The sequence below is a fragment of the Sorex araneus genome, chromosome 2, assembly GCF_027595985.1.
Source record: "Sorex araneus isolate mSorAra2 chromosome 2, mSorAra2.pri, whole genome shotgun sequence".
Taxonomy (NCBI): domain Eukaryota; kingdom Metazoa; phylum Chordata; class Mammalia; order Eulipotyphla; family Soricidae; genus Sorex; species Sorex araneus.
The window spans coordinates 290,930,816-290,953,833 of record NC_073303.1 but is presented as its reverse complement, the minus strand read 5'-3'; the positions used below and the strand labels follow the sequence as shown (position 1 = coordinate 290,953,833).

The window sequence follows — 23,018 nt, the reverse complement described above, 5'->3', positions numbered from 1 at the left end:
ATCTAAATTACTGGGACTGGGGAGATAGCTTAAAGGGCTAGAGCACATACCTCACATGTCTGAGACCCAAAGTTTGATCCCTGGCATTATATTCCCCCACTCCCACAATGCCAGGGGGTTGTCCTGTTAACTCCCAGTTACCACTGGGTCTGAAAATAGCTTCATTGTTGGGCTTGGGCACCAAAACTTCAAGCCTGCACAACCTGGGCTCCTGAGCATTATCAGGGAGCCCCCCTACATCTAAATTCCTAACATGGCGTTCAAGGGTACTAGAAATCATCTTCCCCTAATTTCTTTGGGTGAGTTCCCTGATTTTCTCTGTTCCTATAGTCCAGGCACCCCCTACCTTTGTGTCACCAATGTGTCTTGAGTGGAAACCTGTGTTTTAGGGTCTGAAAGTGCCAGAAATGACCCCATTAGTATGTGATGACTGTTTGAGCCAACTTGAATGATTCATATTCATCCAGAATATGTATCTTCTGTATGCAGCCAAGTTTCTTTCTATATACTATACATTTGGGCCCTGCAACCTGTGCAGAGAGTTTTTGATTTATGTGGTGTTGGGGGCACTCCCAAATGATGCTCAGCAGGCTAGAAGACCCCTATTAGGAATTCTTAGCTGGCTCATTGGGCCTGTGATTCAGTGTGAGTGTCTGAGGTTGTGGTGCTGCGAGGACACCGTGGTGGTCATTGGGTGGGAGGTTTTTGAAGGTCTCACCCAGCAATGCTCTGGGAACCATGTGGTGTTGGTGTTGAACTGGGGCTGTCCCTATGTATGTCATGTGCCTTAACCCCCTATCTTTCTGGACCCTAGGCAGACTTCTTTAAAAAAATTGAATTACTGTAAGATACACAGTTACAAAGTTATTGATGATTGGGTTTCAGTCATGCAATGTTCCAATACCCATCCCTAGATCAGTGTACAATTTGCACCAACAATGTCCCCAGTTTTCCACCTCCACCTCCTCTTTCTCCTCGTCCATCTTCTTTTTCTTCTTCTCCTCCTTTTCTTTCTCTTCCTCCTCTCTCCCTCTCTCTCCCCCTTCACTTTTAGGAATTGTGGTTTGCAATATAAATCATGAAAGGTTATAGGCAGACTCTTTTTTTTCTCTTTTTGGGTCACACCCAGCAATGCACAGGGATCACTCCTGGCTCTGCACTCAGGAATGGGATGCTAGGAATTGAACCCGGGTTGGCTGCATGCAAGGAAAATGCCCTATCTGCTGTGCTGTTGCTCCAGCCCCTATAGACAGACTCTTAATGAACAAATTGTAGTCAGTCTCTATGAAGAGGGTGGAATCCCCTTCTTCCCATTTTGTCCCTGGCCCCATGATCCCCAGCCCTTCCAGCTTCTACTTACCTACAAGGGAGCCACCACAGAAAGGCTGCTCATTCTGGTGGGCCAGCATGGCAATCCAGGGCATGGTGCCCTTTTGAACTGGGTGTCCATTGAAGATCCTCGCTATCATCTTCCGTGAGATCTTGGGGAGCCCGCACACTATAGCCAAGGGAGGGAGGAACATATCAGACTTGGAGCTCTATCTACACTTTGCTAGAACTCCTGGATGGTCACCCTCTATTCATAATGAGCATCCATGACTTTTTATGGTCTAGTATTAATTTCCTCTTTCATTAACTGTACCTACCCCAGTTTTCCTCTGATGCTCATTCTTCTTTCTAGTCCCTCTAGAATGAGTTGAGATGACCTCATCTTTGGTTGTAAGGATAGGAATGTGACCGAGACTTGACTAATTAGTCTATGAGACCTTGTAATATGGTGGGTAGGCCATTTGCCTTGCATGCAATAGAGCTGGGTTCAAGTCCCCAACACCCTGAGTTCTGTCAGGAGTGATCCCTGAACACAGAACCTGAGCCAGGTTTGCCCAAAATCAAAACAAACAAACAAACAAACAAACAAACAAACAAACAAGTCTCTTATTCTTTGACTTTGGCAATTGTTGAGACAGAGCTATCAGTTTGGATGGACCAGTGAATACCTGAATTGGGAATTTTGCTAAACTTGTTAGAAAAAAAGAGGAACTTTCTTTGCTAAGGTTGCTAAGCTGCTGACTGTAAGTCAATATCTGTCAACTGTAAAATCATGTAGAGTCTGCTGAGAAATTATAATACAAGTAGAGGAAAATATGTGGAGTTAGAAAACGAGTTAAACAAGAGAGATCGCACACTGATATTTGAACTTCTTGATATCACTATTCCTGAAGTCCTTGGTATAATCTTTCAGATACATGAGCCTAGAGTGAACCCCCAACCTCTCCTGCCAGTCCCCCTTAAGCTGTTTAAGCTGTTCTTCAAGAAGATTTACTAATGACATTTTCTCATGCTCCAGCCATAGACTCTTCACCTTGAAAACCGTACCCCGAATTGTGCATGGTCTCTATACTGTTTTCATTGGCTTGAATGCACAGACACATAGAACCTTATGCTAACAGCTCTTGGAGATCATTTGAATTTACCCCTCATTATATAGCTGAATATATAGTTGAATATACAGGGGCTGGAGCGATAGCACAGTGGTTGGGCATTCGCCTTTCACGCGGCCGACCCGAGTTCGATTCCTCTGCCCCTCTCAGAGAGCCCGGCAAGCTACCGAGAGTATCGAGCCCACACAGCAGAGCCTGGCAAGCTACCCGTGGGTATTGGATATGCCAAAAACAGTAACAATAAGTCTCTCAATGAGAGATGTTACTGGTGCCAGCTCGAACAAATCGATGAACAACTGGATGACAGTGACAGTGATATATAGTTGAAGGAGCTGAGACCCAGAAAAGGGATGGATTTGCTGAAAGTTTTCCACAAGTTAGTAACAAGACTCAAGGTGTCACCTCGAGTCGAGGTCTCCTGACTTAGCAACTCTGGCTTTTCCTCTTCCCAAACCTGCACTAGACCCTAACCCACATGACTACTCCGAACATTTACTGTGCAGCCCCTGAATCCACACAGTCAACTATCTGCTTCCTTGGTGAGTAAGGCTGGGAAGTCATAGGCGAAAGGACTGCTAGCGTCAGCAGACCCCTCAGCAACATCACTTCACAGGCTCTAGTTGGCTGCTCAACGCTATACACATTCTCCGCCCAGCAGGTAATCAGAGGCCACATAAGAGTCACCTCTCCCAACTATCCTTTTTCCTATCCATCTGCTCTGTAAACCTTTTATGGATTCCTTATCTCACACTAAAAAAATCCTCTGGAGATTTGATTTTAGAGATTCTCAATTCTTCTCAACTCTCCCTTCTCTTCATCTCCAAAATTATGGTCAAATCTTTCCTTCTAAACACTTTAACTTTTTTTTTTTTTTTTTTGCTTTTTGGGTCACACCCAGCAATGCTCAGGGGTTACTCCTGGCTTTGCACTCAGGAATTACTCCTGGCGGTGCTTGGGGGACCATATGGGATGCCGGGGATCGAACCCGGGTCGGTCGTGTGCGAGGCAAACGCCCTACCCACTGTGCTATCGCTCCGCCCCAGCACTTTAACTTTCTTTGTTTCCCATTCATTCCACAGTCTCTCTTGGCTCTCTCTTCCATGGTAAGCTTTCCCCCTAGAAGGAACAGACTCTGTCTCTACAAGTTTCCTTCTCCTTTGGAAGTTGACATAAGAAGAAAGTGTTACCCCTCTAAAGATTTGAAAATGCAATGGTCTTTAAGAGACTTAGTAAATCTATAACGATACTTGGAAGTAGAATCGTTCTGGGACTGTAAGGACACAACTTCCACAATTTTATTTGCCATGGTTTTCATCTCTAGGAATTATCTTCACTCTTTGAATACCCTTTGATTACTCTTTGAATACTGGTAAGAGTAATGTATCCACTGTGTAAGAGGTGGTTATGTATAGCTTTGGCTTTGTTCAGTGCCAAGGATTGAACTCAGGGCCTCACAGATGCAAAGCAATGACTCTACTGCTGAACTATTACCCAGACTATATGTTTGACTGTCCTTCCTTCCTTCCTTCCTTCCTTCCTTCCTTCCTTCCTTCCTTCCTTCCTTCCTTCCTTCCTTCCTTCCTTCCTTCCTTCCTTCCTTCCTTCCTTCCTTCCTTCCTTCCTTCCTTCCTTCCTTCCTTCCTTCCTTCTTTCTCTTTCATTTTTTATTTTCCATTTGGCTTACTCCTGATTCTGTGCTCAGGGGGTTGGTCACTCCTGGAAGAACTCAGGAGACCATATTGGGTGCTGGAGATAAAATCTGGGTTGCCAGCATGTAAGGCAAAAGCCTTAGCTGCTGTGCCATCTCTCCAGGCCCAATATTTGATATTTAAAGAGCAAAGCAGAACCACATATATAGAAATATACACTTTTATTTCAAAATTTAAGCTTTGTGATAAAAATAAAAGACGTGGGGCTGGAGCAATAGCACAGCGGGTAGGGCGTTTGCCTTGCACTCGACCGACCCGGGTTCGATTCCCAGCATCCCATATGGTCCCCCCCGAGCACCGCCAGGAGTAATTCCTGAGTGCAGAGCCAGGAGGAACCCCTGTGCATCGCTGGGTGTGACCCAAAAAAGCAAAAAAAAAAAAATAATAAAAAATAAAAGATGTGAAAGGGCATGGGGAATATCCAAGTATAATAAACCTTAAATACTAGAAATGCTCAAACCTGAGAGTGCCGGGTTTGAGGTGGTGTGGGGGTGGTTTGGGGAGGAGAGGGAAATGATCGGTTACTGGGAGTGACATGGGAACATGAGTAGAGGATCTCAAGCACTCGGCTGGTGGTGCTAAGGGAGATAATATTCTTCACCAAAACCATAGTTGCCAATTAATAAATAGTAGGGGTGGGGGAGAAGGAAAGAAACAGCGGGTTGGAGGTGACATAGGGATGGCTGGGGATTGGGATCACGGGCATTTTGGTAGTGGGTGTGTGCTGTAACTTTGTATGTCAATACTAGAAACTTGAACATTATTGTGACCCTATTACATAAAGTATAACAAAATTTTTTAAAAAGTGTTGAGTCTGAAGATACAGATCAAGTGGTAAAGCACAACCCTAGTATCTGCGAGGCCCTGAGTTTCATCCCTCATACTTCAAGGATCCTGGGCACTTCCAGATGTAGCCCTGATGGCTGCTAGCACTATCAACTATGGCCCTCATGGTCCCTGGGCACAACCAGGCCAGATCTCAGGTGCGGGCTACTGACTGCATCCTGCTGGGACTCGTCTGGGTCCCAGAACACTGGCTCCGGCCCCGTAGATACAATTTAGACCGATGTCTCTAATCTGCCATCTCCTCTGAAATATTTCAATCTCCAACCTATTGCTCACAAACTCCTCAGTTACAGCAAAACTGAATCCTGTTCTCCTCTGCTCCCCAGACCCTCTCCTTTGCCATTTCAGATGACTGTCAGTATCTGCACAACACCATCCTTATAATCCTGTTTTCTTCATCCCTCACTTTCAATCAGCCACTGAGTTTGTAGGGCAGAAAATTATCAGGAGAAGCAGAGAATAATGTGTCACCTCCACTCCAAGTCACAATGTGCTCTTGATGTCACTTCAATGTGTGTCTAAATATGTCACAATACAAAGATCCAAATAGCTGGAGAAAAGTAGAAACCTGACATGTCATACAACACAAAGTATAATACTTGAAACCAGCTACATAAAATGTAAGGCATGATTTAGGAACTTTTCATTGTTATACATAAACCCAACACAAAGGCACACCACAAGAACTTCCCAAGAGTTCTTGTGGCCTCGCCAGCATGCTCATGTGTGCATACTCCCCCGACCCCATGCCTACACTATTTTGCGCACAGTATCTATATGCCAGGCCCTGCTGAATATACCACTCAAGGGCATTTAAATCCCTCTGTTTCACATCTGCACTGTTAAAACACTAAATCTGACGGATTTTTATGGAACATCTCCAGAATGGTTCCAGTCACTTCCCTCCGCTTTCCTTAGCTCAGTTACCCTCACCATCATCCAGAACACACTTTCCACATCATGCTGTCCACCTATAAACCTACTGATTCAGTATTGCACATGGGGAAGAACCTGCATTTTAAACAAGCACTCCAGATGTTTCTGACATAGCATAAACCAGAGAATCACTGGTTATAGAACAGACTCTGACTGAGTATAGCTTTCACGAGTGAGAGTCTTTCTCAGTGTTCAGTGCTCCCACTCTCATCACACAGCAGTTCAAACCCCTGTTTTCTCTTCTATCTTTCATCTCTGCTTGAGCACACTGAGGAATACCTCTGTTAAACTTTTCAGATCTCGCTCAGCCATGTGACTCTGTCTCTCTCTCTCTCTTTCTCTCTCTCTTTCTCTCTCTCCCTCTCTCTCTCCCTTTCTCTCCCTCTCTCTCTGTTTTTGGGTCACACCCAGTGATACTCAAGGATTATTCCTGGTTCTGCACTCAGAAATTACTCCTGGTGGTGCTGAGGGAAATCATATGGGATTCAGGGGATCAAGCTTGGGTCACTGGGTCAGATGCATGCAAGGCAAGTGCCCTACGGGCTGTAATATCTATCTTCACCTCCTTTTCCTTTTCCCTTTTGATATTCAACTCCTTTCACCAGTAAGAAATTACATGCATGTGACCCTGCCTCACATACTAATTTGAGCTCTCAGAATGCAAGGCTTTGTATGGCAGACCTTTCCATGAAGGGATCAGCAATGTCAGAGAGGAACCCTCCACAACCAGCTCTGCCCTTTTCCCTTCCTGGGTGATATTTAGATGACAAATATCGTGATTTTTTTCCTATCAAGGACAGCTTCTGGCTCAATGAAAGGCTAATTTCCCAGTCAAAAAGCCAAAACACATGCATAACAAAAAACAAAAGTGAAGAGAAGGTTATTGGTTCTCCATAGATAGTTTATTTTCACGTTAAAACCCTGGCAGGAGAAACAGAGAGTGCAGAGGCACTTTACAGGGCAGTGAAGCATGTGATATAAAATAAACAAAATGCAGCTTCCCCTACAGGCACCCTTCAGAGACATAGGGATGCTTCGATCAACGGATTGGAACGCACACCCTTTCCAGCTGTCTCTTAGAATCCTCTCACTGGGTTTTCTCGGCGGCTTCTCTCTGGAGGATTCCAATGAGGGAGTGACCCGGGAAGAGGAAGGCTCCTCAGCTTTGTGAGAACCAGGGAGTGACTGCTGAGATCAGAAGCTCAGTGCCGGAGCTGGAAGGACCCAGATGGGGGGAAATCTTTGTTTGCCAGATGGGGGAACTAGAAGAGTAATCCAGCCAGCTGGGGGCAGAGCTGAGGCAAGAAAGGACTCTGCTTCTTCTCGCTATTGTTCATGGGTGACTCTGGCTTCTGGGATCAAGAACGGTGGACTTCTTGAATATCCATGCTGGATGGATTCTCTGCAAAGTTCAAACCTCAAGTGTGCTGGACAGCCTAGCGGACTCGGTTATACTCCTAATGTCCTGAGCCAACTCTACTTCCTTTTTCCTATCCAGATGCACAGGAGGTCCCAGTGTAGACCTTTACCTCATTCCAAGAAATTCAGTTGCACCTTCACATGAAAAGCTGGGGTTTGAGAGACTTTCTAGATGATCTGTTTTATAGCTGAATTTTAGACCTGCTCACCTGGTGTGGAAGATGCAAACTTCCACACACAAACTCTGTATTGTCAGCTGGTACTTGAGAGCTGCACGCAGACCCCAAAGGTGAGTTATAGGTGACAGAACAAAGATAAGGGCACCCCCTTAGGAGGGAGGAACCGGTCCACAGTTATTTTCCTCCCCCAATCTTGGTAAATCTTCCCAAATTTGCTCTGTGTTCTGAAGTTCCATTAATAGATAATAGGAGTGTTAAGGTTTAGAAGCAAAAACCTTTTGGAAGAAAACTTCCAGAGTCAAACTAATTATACGGGGAGAGTGAGGCCTCTGGGGCATGATCTTATCTTCTTAAAACCTGAGTGGTTTTATTACAGAAGAAAAAATGAGACCTCTCTCTGCCCAGAGGGCTGTTCATACATAGGGAACCGGACTCAGAGCTCAGCTCAATGGAAGAAAACAGTTTCCAATAATTGGCTCCAGCTCTGTGACACTGCTAGTGAGACGGATGCGTGTGATAAGTGAATAGGAGTGAAAAAAAGCCTGACGTGAGGCCTAGAGAGAGGGGCTGGCATTTCCCCAGCAAGGCTGGCTCCCTCATTGTAACTGGGGAGAGGGAGACCCCAGAAGGGGAAGGGCCTGGACCCAGTCTCCTGTTGAGAGTCTTCCCTAAACCACACAGCTGCCTCTCTGGGTCCTGGGAGTTTATGTCAGGAGGAGGGTCAATGTCTTCCATTCCTGGGGTCTGTGAGTAACTTGGAGTGTGCCATCAGGAGTGTGTGGCAGAGCCCCGTTTGGGCTTAGCGGGAGGTTTGTTGGGCTCACCGCTCCACCCGGAGCTCCCCGAGACCTTGTGGGGAGCCCAGCTGCTCCCACACCCAGTCTACGTAGTTGGAGACCTTCGTGTAGACCCCATAAACTTGCTTGCTGCCACATTCTTCAGGTCCCCCCCATGACACCAGGCCCTGGGCCACCCAGAGCTGACTCAGTTCATCGAAGATGACGAAGGCCCCACCACTGTCTCCAAGGCATGTGTCCTTGCCCCCCTCGTAGTAGCCAGCACAGAACATGTTCTCGGTGACGCTGTAGTTGCCTGAGCGGGACTCATAGCTGGTTTTGCACTCGGCATGTGGCACCACAGGTAACTTGACATATTGTAGGACATCCGACAAGGTCCGTGTGCCGCTGCTGATGATCTCATCCACCGTCACGTTGGGATTGGAGATGCCCCAGCCGGCCACCAGGCCCAGCATGTAGGGTGCTGGGCCTTCTGGTTCTGGCCTGGGCAGGCAGATGGGCATGACGTGGGGTCCCAAGGGCACGGGCTCCTGCAGCTGCACCAGCGCTATGTCGTTGTTGTAGGTCTGGATGTTGAAATCTGGGTGGAGCAGCACTTGGGCCGCTGAGCTGTTCACAGCCCCTGACTTGTCTCGCACGTCATGAAGACCCAGGTAGACGGTGACGTGTTCCCTGGACACCGGGGTCACCGTGTTGTCTCTGCGTTGGGAGCGCAGCACATGGGCCGCCGTGAGGATCCAGGACTCGGAGAGCAGGGCCCCGCTCCCGAACCACTTGTCATTGGGCACTCTCGACGTGTCCTCCACCACGATGAGGGCCTGCCAGGGAAAGAGGCCCGGCTCAGCATTCCGGCCTCCAATGATCCGCTTGACCAGGTTTGGCAGAGAGCGGGAGGGTTGACCACACACTGTTAAGAGAAGGAAGGGGCAGGGACAAGAGACAGACTGGTCAGGTCAGCCACGGGGGAAAGAGATCAGTATCAGTAGAATTCACATCTTACCCACTGTAGATTATGCCACCATGGGGCCCTGCACTGCCTGGCAAGCTAGCCTGAGAGAATGCTGTGTGAGAATCTTCTTTGGCACTGGTATTTCTAGTCTGACCCATCTGTAGCCAGAGTCATTGATCCTGGACCATGTCATGATGCAGCATCATTCCCAGTCACCATCACCTTTGGTCTAGACTGTCTCTAACCCTAATCACATCTTCCATCTTCTCTATAGAAGCACCACCTCCTATCCCAGATGTATGCCAATGGCCTAGCATGGAGAACTTCAGAAAATTCACAGGTCATGGACTTTGAGAGAATGATGGAACCTAAAAGACTCTCTAGAAGGTCACAGTAAACACTAGACTTAGAACTAAAATATGTTTGGATTTTTTTTTTCAGTTTCCTCAGAAGTAAATTTATTTCCCTATATTTCAGATTTTCATCTACCAAACAAGTCAGTTTGTCAAAACAATGGCCAAAAATCCTTTGAATTCCAAATTCCTTTGATTTTTTATTTTGCTTGTTCCAGTCTTCCTCATTTTATAGTTGAATAAAATGTTGAGAGTTGCTCAAGCAAGGTTAAGTAACTGGCACAAGTAAACACACATGGCTATTAAACATTAAAAAGTTTTATTATATCGTAAGAGCACTATCTTGTCTTGTACTCCATGAGGTCTCATTTCTTTTTGTGGTTGTGGTTTTGAGGCCTCTAGTCTTTTCTTTTTTTCTTTTTTGGGTCACACCCGGTGATGCACAGGGGTTACTCCTGGCTCATGCACTCAGGAATTACTCTTGGCAGTGCTCGGGGGACCATATGGGATGCTGGGAATCGAACCTGGGTCAGCTGCGTGCAAGGCAAATGCCCTACCCTCTGTGCTATCACTCCAGACAGGCCTCTAGTCTTTTCTTCTCTGACCTGAAGGACTCATGATGAATGGATACCAAAGGCACCCATGGCTAGGGAAAGGTGGCATAATCTACAAGCAATGATGCATGAGCCCTGCTCTGAGCCATCCATCATTGCCCCCAGTAGCCTTGTAGTACCTTCAGGGGAAGAAGAAAGGTCTTAGCAAACTTCATTCCACCAAGTTGCACTCTGAGCATGCACATGCACCACCAGCCTCCTTTAGTCAAATGCCTCTGGTGAGAGAGTCTTCAGTACCAGCCCCCACTGGCTAAGAACAAGTTCATGAGAACTCTTCTAGGCAGGGTTCTTAGACCTGGGACATTAGCCCAGGATGTTTATGGACCTTCTTTTGGCTGCAAATGACCAGATTCCTTGGCCCTAAGTCCTCCCAACAATCCCTTAAAGGTAGAAAAAAAACCAAAACCAATTAAATTTTTCTTGACAACTTTTGGGGGGTAGACTTGCAGCAACCTAATGCGTTTCAGATGCTCTTTCTCCTGATGACAACTGGTGCTTTTGTGATCCCGAGGCATCCTGTTGTTTACCCGAGGACAGATGTAAGTTGGTTTTCATAACTCTCTATAGCCTGGCCTTTGGGAGTTGACGGCCACATTCCTAATTATAAGCAGGAGTCTACAAGGTGACAATTCAAAGCAGGCTATGACTGACTTTGTATAGCATCTCACAATGTGCTGAGAGGTCCTCAGCTGATGAGGGACATGCTTGCGGTACAGTTCTTGTTCACGACAATGCCAGAGCTGAATGAATCCTTTATCCAACTTAGGTGCCACTAATAACCCCCAGGTCTTGGAATGTAAGAGCTGGGGAAACTTACAGAACAACAGCTTGTTTATAGGTGGTGAAAGCAAAGTTCAGAGAAAGCCAGTGATGTACTGAAAGTCATTAGTGGCAGAGCCAAAGTAGAGCCTGTTTCTTCTCTCTCTCAATTCATTTTTCCACCAATGTCTATTTTTCCTTCGTGATATGCTTTTGTTCCTTCAAAATATTGAGTGTTTCAACATGCCTCTCAGAAAATTTCTTGAATAGGGACATTCTTTTTGGCTGCTAATCTTCTTCATTTAGTTATTCCTGGGACAAAGGAGTCATCTTGAAATTATAAAGCTATGGCCGTCCTGAGCTAGATTTGGGCTCTAGCATTCAAGGTACTGAAGACACCTTGTTTATTCCCTTAAATAAAAATCTGTATATTCCAGAATATTGCATTCATGAGTTTAGCATAGAACAAGATCAAAGTCAAGAATGGCTAAGCATTGTTTGTATTGATATAAAAAGACTTGGTTCGGGTCTAGAGCAATAGTATACTGGGTAAGGCATTTGCACATGGCTGACCTGGGTTTGATCCTCATCATCCCATTTGTCCCCTGAAAACCACCAAGAGTGATTCCTGAGTGCAGAGTAATCTCTGGATATTGCTGGGTGTCATCCAAAAAGCCAAAAATAAAAAAAAGACTCTTGGTTCCCTTTTCTGCTCTGTCCTTAACTTTCTGGGTGGTGTTGAGAAAATTATTGCAGTTCATTAATACTTAGTTTGCTCATGTATGAAATAAGAAGTAAATATTTGTTTAATAGAGTTCGTGGAGTCAGGTAATATGATGTTGGATAAAATAGCTTTCTACATTCGACTTCTCAGTTCAGTTCTTGAAGATGGATAGCAGGCAACTCCTTCAGCTTAGACATTTTAATGTCTAATCTAACATCTAGAGGTCTGCTGAGTAAATATTGAGGGCCCCTAAAATATATTGATCAAATATACATAACCTCTATTTATCTAACATTCAACTTAATTAAAATACAAAAACAACTCTTTACTACAAACATCTTGAATGGTTGTCCCTTCCAATTTCTACTATTATTTCTTCTTTTTTTCCACTTTTTTTTTTCAGAGGATGTTGGGCCACACCTGGTGATGTTCAGGGGTTATTCCTTACACACTCAGGAATTACTCATGGTAGTGGTCAGGGGACCATAAGAGGTTCCAGGATTGAACCTGGGTTGAAAGGCAAATGACCTACCACTGTACTATTTATCCAGCCTAATATTCTTTCATTTTTTTAAGTGTAAGATTCTGTGCTGCAAATAGTAATTTTGCAGAGCATCCATTAAATTGTACAGCATACGTCTTGAGCCATATTTTTCCAGTAACTCCATTTGAACATAGGAACATGCTATGATATTAATGCAAATATTCCTTATTTTTAATAAAAAGAAAATTATCAACAAAATAGGCACCTCAAATCTGTACGCACAATGACACTTCCTATTGCTGCAAAATTATCTTTCCATTTTAAAGTGGAGCCTGGAGGTGAACCCTGGAGAGGCAGGAATCGGAAAGATTTGACTATATTGCTCTTTGAAAGAACTTTTGGCTCTACCTAGAGTTATTTCTTCTCCATCTGATATTCATTTCCTCTACAGCACAGCGAGTGCTTGAGGATTGAGCACCCACCTAAATTCCCTGGCACCCAGCAGGCGCACACAGAAATTATGTTGGGTAAAACCAGGTAAAAGGTGCAGAAATGCAGAGAGGAGAAACAGAAAGGAATGATAGTACAGGCTAAGTCTATAGTCTACTTGGTTTGAGAAGATATGCAGCTAAATTCTCTGACTTTTGACTCTCTTACAACATTTCTTAAAAGACAGTCAAATCATCATGCCTCCCCCACCTCACTAAACTCATCAGTGGCCCTAAGGCTGTGGGTAGGAAACCCTGAGGCAGAGGACTGCAGAGTGAGGTACCTGGCAGGCAGGTGGGCAGGCTTCTCCCCAGTCGTTCATTCACCCAGACTCCTTGGGCAGAGCAGGTATATATACCTGGGGTAATGGAGGGAAAAAAGCTTGGGTAAGAGAGAGACAATAGTTGATTTAGAGCACATGGAAAACATATCAGTTCTAATGCTTCATTGTGGATCATTGCAAGTCTTCTAAATGAGCTTACTTTTCTTAAAATTTATTTTTATGAAGACACCACGCTTGGCAAAGTTGCTCCTAATAGAGTTGTTTTAGGCATAGCATTGTTACAACACTCATCCTATCATCAGTGTGACCTTCTTTCCGACAATGTCTCTCCAGGTTCCTTCCCATCCCACAGCCTGCCCCCTTGGCAGCCATATAACAAATTTATTTCATATTGCTTGTTCCAAAACTTAAAGGAATGGCAAGTGGAGTTATCAGAAAGTAAATCAATAAGTCAATTTGCAATGATTGCTTTGTGATTTTAACTTATGTAAATAAAGAAATTCAAATAATATAATGTTTATTCTTATTTGCATAAATAGGTTTTTAACTCTGGCATCTAAAATATATTGCACACTAAATTTTATTTGTACTTGGATCTCATTGTAGTAATTATCTCTTGTTTTCCTTGTCATTAATACAACTATAAAAAAATCTCTGCTAATATATTTTAGAGTTTACATGAAATAGATAAAACCTGCAAATGCAAAATTTAGTTAAGAGTAAAGAGAATTGAGAAAATTTTAAAGGGAAAATCTGAATAGGTCTTAAAAGTACAAGGTGTTTTATTCTAAGAATATTGGTTTTATATCAGAAAATATTATATTATAGATGTTACTTGGGCTGGAGCAATAGCACAGCAGTATGGCTTTAGCCTTTCATGCAGCCGACCCATGTTCAATTCCTCCGCCCCTCTTGGAGAGCCTGGCAAGCTACTGAGAGTATCTTGCCCACACGGCAGAGCCTGGCATGCTATCTGTGGCGTATTGGATATGCCAAAATCAGTAACAATAAGTCTCACAATGAGAGACATTACTGGTGCCCGCTTTAACAAATCGATGAGCAATGGGATGACAGTGACAGTGACAGTGACAGATGTTACTTAGGTGTCTGCACTAGTAAAATATTGCAATAAAAATCTCTATGGATGTAATAAATTTATCAGATACAGAACATTCAATATAAATGAAAAGTTAATTGTTATTGAAAGTGTATAATATCCCTTAGCAAGCTAGGGATAAATAATACCTTTCTTATCCTAGTATAGTCTAAAGGATGTTTCTGCTGACATTTTCTCTGTCTTCCTCTCTAAAACCTGACATACGTTTCCAAAACGGGAATCTCTTCTGCTCAAAATTATTCTAAACAAATACCATATTCTTCAATGACTTCTTCAGACTCTGCTCAGTGGGGTCCTTCCTGTTTGTGGCACTCTCTCCATGGAAGCCATTTCCTCATCAGTCATGCAGCCCTGGGATCACACTGCATTGTGGGGTTCTTTTGCCCTCCTCTCTTATACCTACTAAGCTCTTTGATGAGCCAACATTGCATTGACTCCACAGTTCTGTGAGCTATATCAGTGGTTTTCAATCTCTCTATATTTATTTATTTATTTATTTATTTATTTATTTATTTATTTATTTATTTTGTCTTGGTCACCTTCAACCTTATTGCTTTCCTGTGATCCTTCTGTTCTACCACTTGGCCCCCTTAGTCTCATACTTTGATTCCTTCCCCCATGTTCAAGATATTTACCTTGGTATCTTGGAATACCCTTGGAATATCCTGGGGACCCACATGGGGCCACATGCTTCCCAGCTGAGAAAACTAAGTTTTGCCTCTGCTGTCTTTTTGCAAAATGAGAACTTGGAGTTTTAAAGAACTAGAGTTTTCTCAGTGCTGGTTGATGGCAAAGATCCATCCCTTCACCTGTGTATATTTCCCACCACCAGTGTCCCCAATTTCCCTTCTCCTCCATCCCCAGCCTACCTCTATGGCAGGCATTTTTCTTTCATATCTCTGTCTGTCTCTGTTTCTCTCCTCTTGAGCATATGGTTTGCAATACAAGTACTGAGAGGTATCATGCTGCTTTACCTACTTTCAGCACTCAGTTCTTGTCCAGAGTGATCAATTCCGACTATCTTTGGCACTATCCTTCTCTAATCTAGCCACTCTCTCCCACTCCTCCCCACGTCCCCTCACCACCACTTGTGGAAAGCTTCCAACCATGGACCATTCCTCCTGGACCTTGTTTTCACTATTCTTGGGTATTAGTTTCATATTGTGTGTGTGTGTGTGTGTTTTATATCCCACAAATGAGTCCAATCATTCTATATCTGTCCCTTTCCCTCTGACTCTTAGTGCTTTTTCTCTTAATTCTTCCTACCCCATGACCGATTGACTGTCACAGTCTTTATATAACCCCATACTCGGAGTCAGTTTAGCGAGGAGGGCTCACCTGTAATATTGTGAAGCATTTTGTAGTAGGGCTGTTGGCAAGAGTATCTGATTTCAGATTTGTATGTGGTAAGGTTTTTCCTGGAGGAGAAGATGACCAACCCATGTTCCAGTTCTGCTGGGATTCCACAATCTGCCACTGAGAGAGAAGAAAGTGAGACCCATTCATTACCCTATTCTTTATGCTTGAGACCATCTAGTATGTTTGTGTTTCATAGATGTACAGTTGGTAGCTTTATACAACTCTTGGGAGTAACACTATAGTTTCCAACAGTACTATAGAGATTCTGTAGGACACGATCTAAGCACAAGCAGAGACACTGCTTGGAGGGTCTTTTCTAGCTCTGATGATATTACTGCATGGTCAACTCACTTGGCCTGGTGTCAATTATAGGGCAAGGGCAGGTCAGCTGAGATTAATTTCTTTTTAATTTGGAGGCTACACCTATAGTATCAATGGATTATTATGGACTTTGAGCTCAGGGATCACTCCTAGTCATGTCTGGTGAACTGTTTATGGTGCCAGTGATTGAACAGAGGTCCACCACAAGTAAAGCACACACCTTAACCCAATACTATCTCTGTTTTTATCATTTGTTTATATATTTTTGACATTTATGGATGTGCTCAGGGGTTTTTCCTGGCTCTGTGTTTAAGGTTAATCCTGATCCAGTGCCTGGGATCAGACTGGAGGCACATAAGCAAGACCTTAACCTCTGTACTGTATCTTGGGTTCTACTGCTAAGATTTAAGAGACTGAAAGGAAGATCATGACCTTATTCTTGACTTCCAATTTAATTGTGTAATCCTCTTAGTCTCTTCTGCCCAAGCATGAAACCATGAATCACAAGAAAATTGTGGTTGACATGAGCCAAAGACTTCAGTTACTCCAGACCCGACCACATGCTGAGTGAAGGCAGCAAATGTGCTCACAATGGAACTTGTCACTGAAAATAAACAAAAACCAATTCCTGCATGAATACATATCCCCACCTTGCTGACCTCCACAGGCAAGTTTCTTGGTCAGAGAAGGCAGAAGGTAGGGTCAAAGGGACCAGGTCTTAGTCTTCAACTTTGATTTCATTTTCCCCAGTGATTGGTGTCTGGACATTGGCACTGGTTATGGGACAAGACCAGAGATTGCTGCTCTTCAAGGGTGGGACTAGCAAATCTTGCCAGTCCAGCCAGATTCTAAAGGAGCTTGGAAGCTGGGGAACCTATGGAGTCCTGGGAGGGTCTTTAAGGAGACAGAATCTTGGGAGTCAATTGGTCAGTTTCTTGTAGATGCTTCTGTTAGTGGATGCTGCTTAACTCTAAGGAAATCTTAGTTGTAAATATAGCAACTTATTCCACAGTCAAATAGCAATAGAAATACACAGTTGAAAAGTAACCTGAAGACCAGACATCTAAATAGCATCTTTATGAATGAGCCTAGAAAGGAGACATCACTAGTCCAGGGAAGTTATTGCCACAGAGCTTAATTAGACCTCAGCTATGTGTTCCTTTAAGTAAAACAAAATGACAGTTCTTAAGGGTCTGTTTTTTATAATGAAAATAGCCTAAAATTAATATTAGCTGTTCATGGTAAATGTTAGCTGTTTCAACTTTCTAAGCTTTTCAAGAGACCATATATCAAAATTCTGATAGAATTTCTAGAATTTCCCTCCTTCTTGGACAACAGAGAAGTCATTTATCTCTGAATAAGAAAGTATGCTTTCTTTTTTTTTTCTTTTTTCTTTCTTTTTTTTTTTGCTTTTGTGGGTCACACCCAGCGATGTACAGGGGTTACTCCTGGCTTTTCACTCAGGAATTACTCCTGGCGGTGCTTGGGGGACCATATGGGATGCCGGGGATTGAACTCGGGTCGGCCGCGTGCAAGGCAAACGCCCTACCCGCTGTGCTATCGCTCCGGCCCCAAGAAAGTATGCTTTCTTAACTTAGGACTTTATTGATTAAAAATTGAACTGAGAGGGGCTGGATCAATAGCACAGCAGGTAGGGTGCTTGCCTTGCACGCAGCCTACCAGGTTCGATTTCCAGCATCCTATATGGCCCCCTGAGCACTGCCAGGAGTAAGTGAGTGCAGAGCCAGGAGTAGGGAGTAAGGAGTAACCCCTGTGCATTGCCAGGTGTGACCCAAAAAGCAAAAGAAGAAGAAGAAGAAGAAGAAGAAGGAGGAGGAGGAGGAGGAGGAGGAGGAGGAGGAGGAGAAGAAGGAGAAGAAGAAGAAGAAGAAGAAGAAGAAGAAGAAGAAGAAGAAGAAGAAGAAGAAGAAGAAGAAGAAGAAGAAGAAGAAGAAGAAGAAGAAGAAGAAGAAGAAGAAGAAGAAGAAGAAGAAGAAGAAGAAGAAGAAGAAGAAGAAGAAGAAGAAGAAGAAGAAGAAGAAGAAGAAGAAGAAGAAGAAAGAAATTGAACTGAGAATTATCTAACTTAAAATTTAAATAACTCTTAGGCCCAGCATGGTGGAGGAGAGGAATGAAGGATGGGAATAAAATACAGGTATCTTCTACCTACAAGGCAGGCAAAAGCCAAGAGAACTGGTTCCTACTTTGTACTGATCTCCATCCTCCCTGGACAAACCTACCCCATTTGTTTTGATCACTTCAAATTGGAGGCCTTCTTCCACTGGGTCAGAAAAGCCTAAGATGAGTGGTGACAGGATAACAAGAGGTGACATAAAGCTAGATACAGTTTTAATCATATTTTCTGCTTCAATACAAAGCAGGTTTTTCTTCGGGAGTGGGTTGTGAGGAGGAGTGGAGGTGCCATTGACTGATGCCTAGATCTTGGGATAAGACATATTTCTCTTAGCGTTGGTCTAGTAGGTTAATTAATTAATTTCATTAATTTATTTTTGAGTTTGGGGTCACACCTAGCAATGCTCAGGAATTACTCCTGGCCCTGCACTCAGGAATTACTCATGGTGGTGCTCAGGGGATCATATGGGATGTCAGGGATTGAACCTGGGTTGGCCACATACATGCAAGGCAAATGCCCTACCTACTATAGCTCTGGCCCAAATGTCTAGTAGTTTATTATGTCTACACTTATTTTATGCCTAAATTCATTTGTCTTCCTATCCTCCAGACCCAATACCAAGTCCCAGATGGAAGATCTGACTTGGTCATAGATATGACCAGATGGTCAGGCTGCTGAGTCCTTTTAGTGGCCAGCACCAGCGGGAAGATAGTTTCTGGGGAAAGGGTTAAATTTTACCTGACTCCAGAAAAGTATGGATAAATGGATAAAGCTTATCCTATAATCAGGCATATAGGATTAGCTTTATCCATTTATCCATACTGAGTAGAGGAGTTGAGGCAATAAACAGTGGAAGCTGGAGGTCAGTCATCGTATTGTCTAGTGGACAGGATGAGCCCCTTTTCCACTGGTCTTCAGTAGCAGGCACAGAATCACATCCCTCTGGGAGCTTAGGGGAAACTTTTGTTTTCAGGGAAGCCTGGAGCAGCCCTGCCTAATGCAGTCAGATGTTCTACCCACATCCTGCTTTCTCAGTGATTTCCCCTTTGCTTTTGCCACTTTCTCAAAAAGTGCCTCTGGTTTCTTATGCCAGGAGATCAGAATGTCCTTCCCTCAGTCTACTCCTTGGGCCTCCCTTTCTCATCATTCTCTGGCAGGATGAACTACCTCACATGTCCTTCACCTTCGCTTACCGCCTCTTGCTGCCACCTATTTCCCATCAATCACATCTCTCTTGAGCTGTTATCCTGAGCATGGTTTGCCACAGACCAGGAGGCTTCCAAGAGGACGATGCAGATGGGTCACTCTGGCAGTCAGGTTCAGGGATGTAAATCTTCCGTTCCTCGGCACAACCCTCCAGCCTTGTCTATCCCTCCACTGGTGTACAGACCCCCTCACCTCAGTCTCCCTCTCTGGTTTCTTTTTCCTCCCAGAACCTGTGCTCTGTGCTCCAGTTACACCCTAGGCTTGTTCAAACATTGCCTATGTCTGGGGAAAAAAAAGTCTTTTCTAGTCTTTTCATGAGTTTGGTTGAGTACTCCCTTCTCTCTGCAGATGTGTTTATTTTCATTGTCTGACACTGCATTTGTTTGGATCCATATCACATCTTATTAAACTCAGTTCTTCTATCACACCAAGTTCATTATCTGCTAGTGTTTGTTTAATGGGGGTGGGGTGGGGTGGGTTGGAGAAGTGGGGCAGCATGCCTTGGCTATGCTCAGGGCTGACTCCTGGCTCTGTTACTCAGGAATCACTCCTGGCAGGTTTGAGAGGACATATGGGGTACCAAGGATTGAACCAGGATTGGCTGCATGCAAGGCACCCTACCTTCTGTACTATTGCTCTTGCCCTCTGCTAGACTCGGGGGCTTAGAAATATTCTTTCAACTGAGTTTTATCTTTCCTCTGGGGTCCCTCTGCCCTAGTATGGCACTATAGTCCCTAAATTATTTCTTATGTACTCTTGCAGAATTCCACTCTCATCCAAAGTGAAGGATTCACCACGAATTACAGGGGGACTTGAGATGTGTATCCAGGCTTTGTTCTGGCTGAAGGAGAGATGCCCAGCTGGTTGACTGCTACTCCTCAGCCCTTTTCCTCTGTTCTGAATTACGGCCTACCAATGTTCTTCACGAAGGTCAAGAATTACTGCTCTTGGGACTGGGGTGATAGCACAGTGGGTAGGGCGATTGCCTTGCATGTGGCCGACCTGGGTTCGATTGCCAGCATCCCATATGGTCCTCTGAGCACTACCAGGAGTAATTCCTGAGTGCATGAACCAGGAGTAACTCCTGTGCATCGCCAGGTGTGACCCAAAAAGCAAAGAAAAAAAAGAATTACTGCTCTCAAGCTTAATACTTATCCTTGGAAATCTTAAATCAATGAATTTTCAGAAATTCAAGTTTATATTCCCCAGAGGAAAGTTGTCTGTTGATGATGGGCTTCTAGTCTTGTGTTAGGTATAAAGGGAAGGATAACTTTGAGGAAGGAAAATATGTTTTGATTGTCTCTAAATATAGGTACATGAATTACTAGTGTCACCCACTCATGGTTGTTAGGAAAACAGCAACAGTACATAGTACAGCAGGTAGAACATTTGCCTTGCCCAGGTCCAACCTGGGTTCAATCCCGACACGCTGTATGGTTCTCCAAGCAGTGCCAGGAGCAATTCCTGAGTGCAGAGCCAGGAGTAAACCCTGAGCACAGGCAAGTGTGGCCCCCAAACAAAACACACAAGAAACAGTAATGGGCCAAAATACAAAAGTCATGAAATTGAGGCAGGCAGGTTGATAGGAAAGGACTCTCAAGGCAAGAGAATTTCTGGGAATTAATAAAACCAACAGGCCCAACGCTGCAAAAAGCCCACCTGTGAGCATGGGGGTTAAGGCCTGTTGAGACCTTCCTGGCTCCAGTAACAGACCCTGAGGAGGCTGGGCCTCCTACAGAGATCACAGGCTTCAGGAGAGACAGACTTGGGTAAGGAGATTCACTGAAACTTCAAAGCTGTTCCTTTATAGCTGATTAACCCCCACTCTGGCAGAAGCCTTGGACTAAGGCTGCCTCAAGAATATCCATATAAAAGCCTATTTTAAAGACCATCCAAGGCTCTGTTTAAGAGAAGCCCATGCTCTTTCTTGTGCATATTAGTCTCTCTCCCTTTCTGTCCCTCCTTCCCTTTTCTCATAAAGCCTCCAAATAAAAAAAATCTGGTTTTACTTCACTGCTTGTCTACTCCGGAAATTCCTTTCTGTGGAAGGACAAGGACCCCAATGTCCTGGGTAAGGCCGAGGACTGGTTTTCTTTCCTGCAAAGAGGAATTCCTTACTCCAGCCAGAGTTCACAACTGGCTCCCTGAGAAATTGGGTGGTGAGGATTAACTCCCGTGCTGTAAAGGTTAAGTGGGTGTCAGGTGTGACTTGACAGCCACCTAGTGTAGCTGGTGGGTCTCTGGCCCAGCTGGGCAGGGGGTCATGAAGGACTTTGTCAGTCCCGGCCTTCTCAGCTGGTCTCAGGGTGCCAGAGTTGGACGGAGAGAAAGTGGCTGTCGCTCTTCTCTCCACCTCACCTAAGCCACCCATGGGGACCCACAGGCTTCAAAATCACAGACCAATTTGACTATAAAATGTGCAGCGGATGAAAAATTAGGGTCCCTTGGGCCTGGTTGGTCTAAAGGTCAAGGGACTGAACAAATTGTGTGTCGCTACAAGCAAAGTCATTTTTTCATTTGAGAAGCATACAATCCATTTAGAGTTTCTTAGAATAACCTCCATTGTCTTTTAATTATTTTCCAGAGAAATATTTCAATGAAGGACAAATCCTCAAATAGAAATGATTCTTTTGCACGCAGCAGTTGCAACTGCTTGAGACTGTGTTGCCTTGTTCAGCCTTCATTCTAATCCTCACTGGCATGAGAAATGGAGTGTAGGGGCAAGGGAGGGGGAGGCTAGGAGCCGGAGTCTTGGGAGTGTCCATTCTTGGATGTCTGCACATGCGGGGTCCAGTCATTCACTCTGCCACTTGCTCTGTTTGGAATTCACTCTCCTCATCCACTTCGGTTTCTGCCATCAGGGTAAAGATCAAAAGGGATCAGGAAGCACAGAGAAAGGAAGCAGAGGGGAAGAGAGAGGAAGAGAGAGAGAGAGAGAGAAGAGAGAGAAAAATTAGCATGCAAAGCAGAAACAGTTCAAGCAGGAAATGCAGAATTCCCTCCTCCGGGATTAAGAATGTACAGTTTAGGGACAGCAAGTGTGAAGGAAGGTTTAGAACTGTGGAATGTGTACAGTTCTGAAAATTTGCACAGTCACATATCATGAGGCTTATACCTTCTGCCCTGCTGTACGTTCATCTAGCTCAAACCCTCAATTGACAGATGACATTGAGAGGGGAGCAGGATTTGTTTCCAGTCCCCACAGCAAGGTGGGGGCAGGGCTGGGTCTACAGCCATAATTTCCATTTCCTGTTCCAGAACACATTTCTTCACTGTGTTCACTTCCTGTCTGTTCCCATCCCTTTCCCAGGAATTCCCAGAGAGAATTTTAGCTTCTTATTCTAGTTCAACTTTCCATTTCCCTTGGAGCTAGCACATTCCTAGGACAGAAATGTTCAACAAACATCCGCTCAGTGAATGGACAGAGGTATCCAGGTATCTAATAAAACCATAATTAAGATCTTTGATTTGGACTGTGGTAGGAAAAACAATCCCTTTTGTTTTTTTTAAATACAAATAAAAACATTGTTTGGGGAGTAAAAGGTCCCCTTCCCCCACATTTTGCATGCAAATGAAAGCATTCTTTTGTAGGCTGACCTAAGTCACATAAAATAGCACATCAAATACAGCAGTACCTTACTCTATTAGCATATGTCACAATGAAAATGTGTGTTTAATCAGGGATAGAGATTTATTATTAATGTTATTTGCTTTCCACAAGCATGACTAAGAGAAACCACGACTCTTTCAAGGGAGGGAGTTGCAGGGAAATAGGTGAGAAGGGAGAGAAAAACAATTTTTATTGCACTTATTTCTGGTGCTTCACAGGTATGAGATACACGTGACCCTCGGCTTGAGTCTGGATCTGATTCTAGAGCACCTTTTCTTACACACTGCCC

General features: G+C 44.2%; 1 protein-coding gene across 3 annotated transcripts in view; it reads right to left on the bottom strand.

Annotated features, from left to right (window-relative positions):
• The window catches only part of MASP1 (MBL associated serine protease 1), an 82,694-nt gene that overhangs the window by 12,957 nt on the left and 46,719 nt on the right, over nt 1-23,018 (bottom strand). Inside the window, exons 9-11 of one of the 3 annotated variants that reach the window (XM_055126741.1) lie at nt 15,438-15,575; nt 12,983-13,057; nt 1,361-1,498 (exon numbers count right to left, since the gene is read on the bottom strand). In XM_055126741.1, the coding sequence (XP_054982716.1) occupies nt 1,361-1,498; nt 12,983-13,057; nt 15,438-15,575 (351 nt within the window). Of the gene's footprint in view, nt 1-1,360; nt 1,499-6,833; nt 9,235-12,982; nt 13,058-15,437; nt 15,576-21,627; nt 21,971-23,018 lie in introns of those variants that run through there. The other 2 variants (XM_004603020.3, XM_055126740.1) reach the window with 2 other exon arrangements.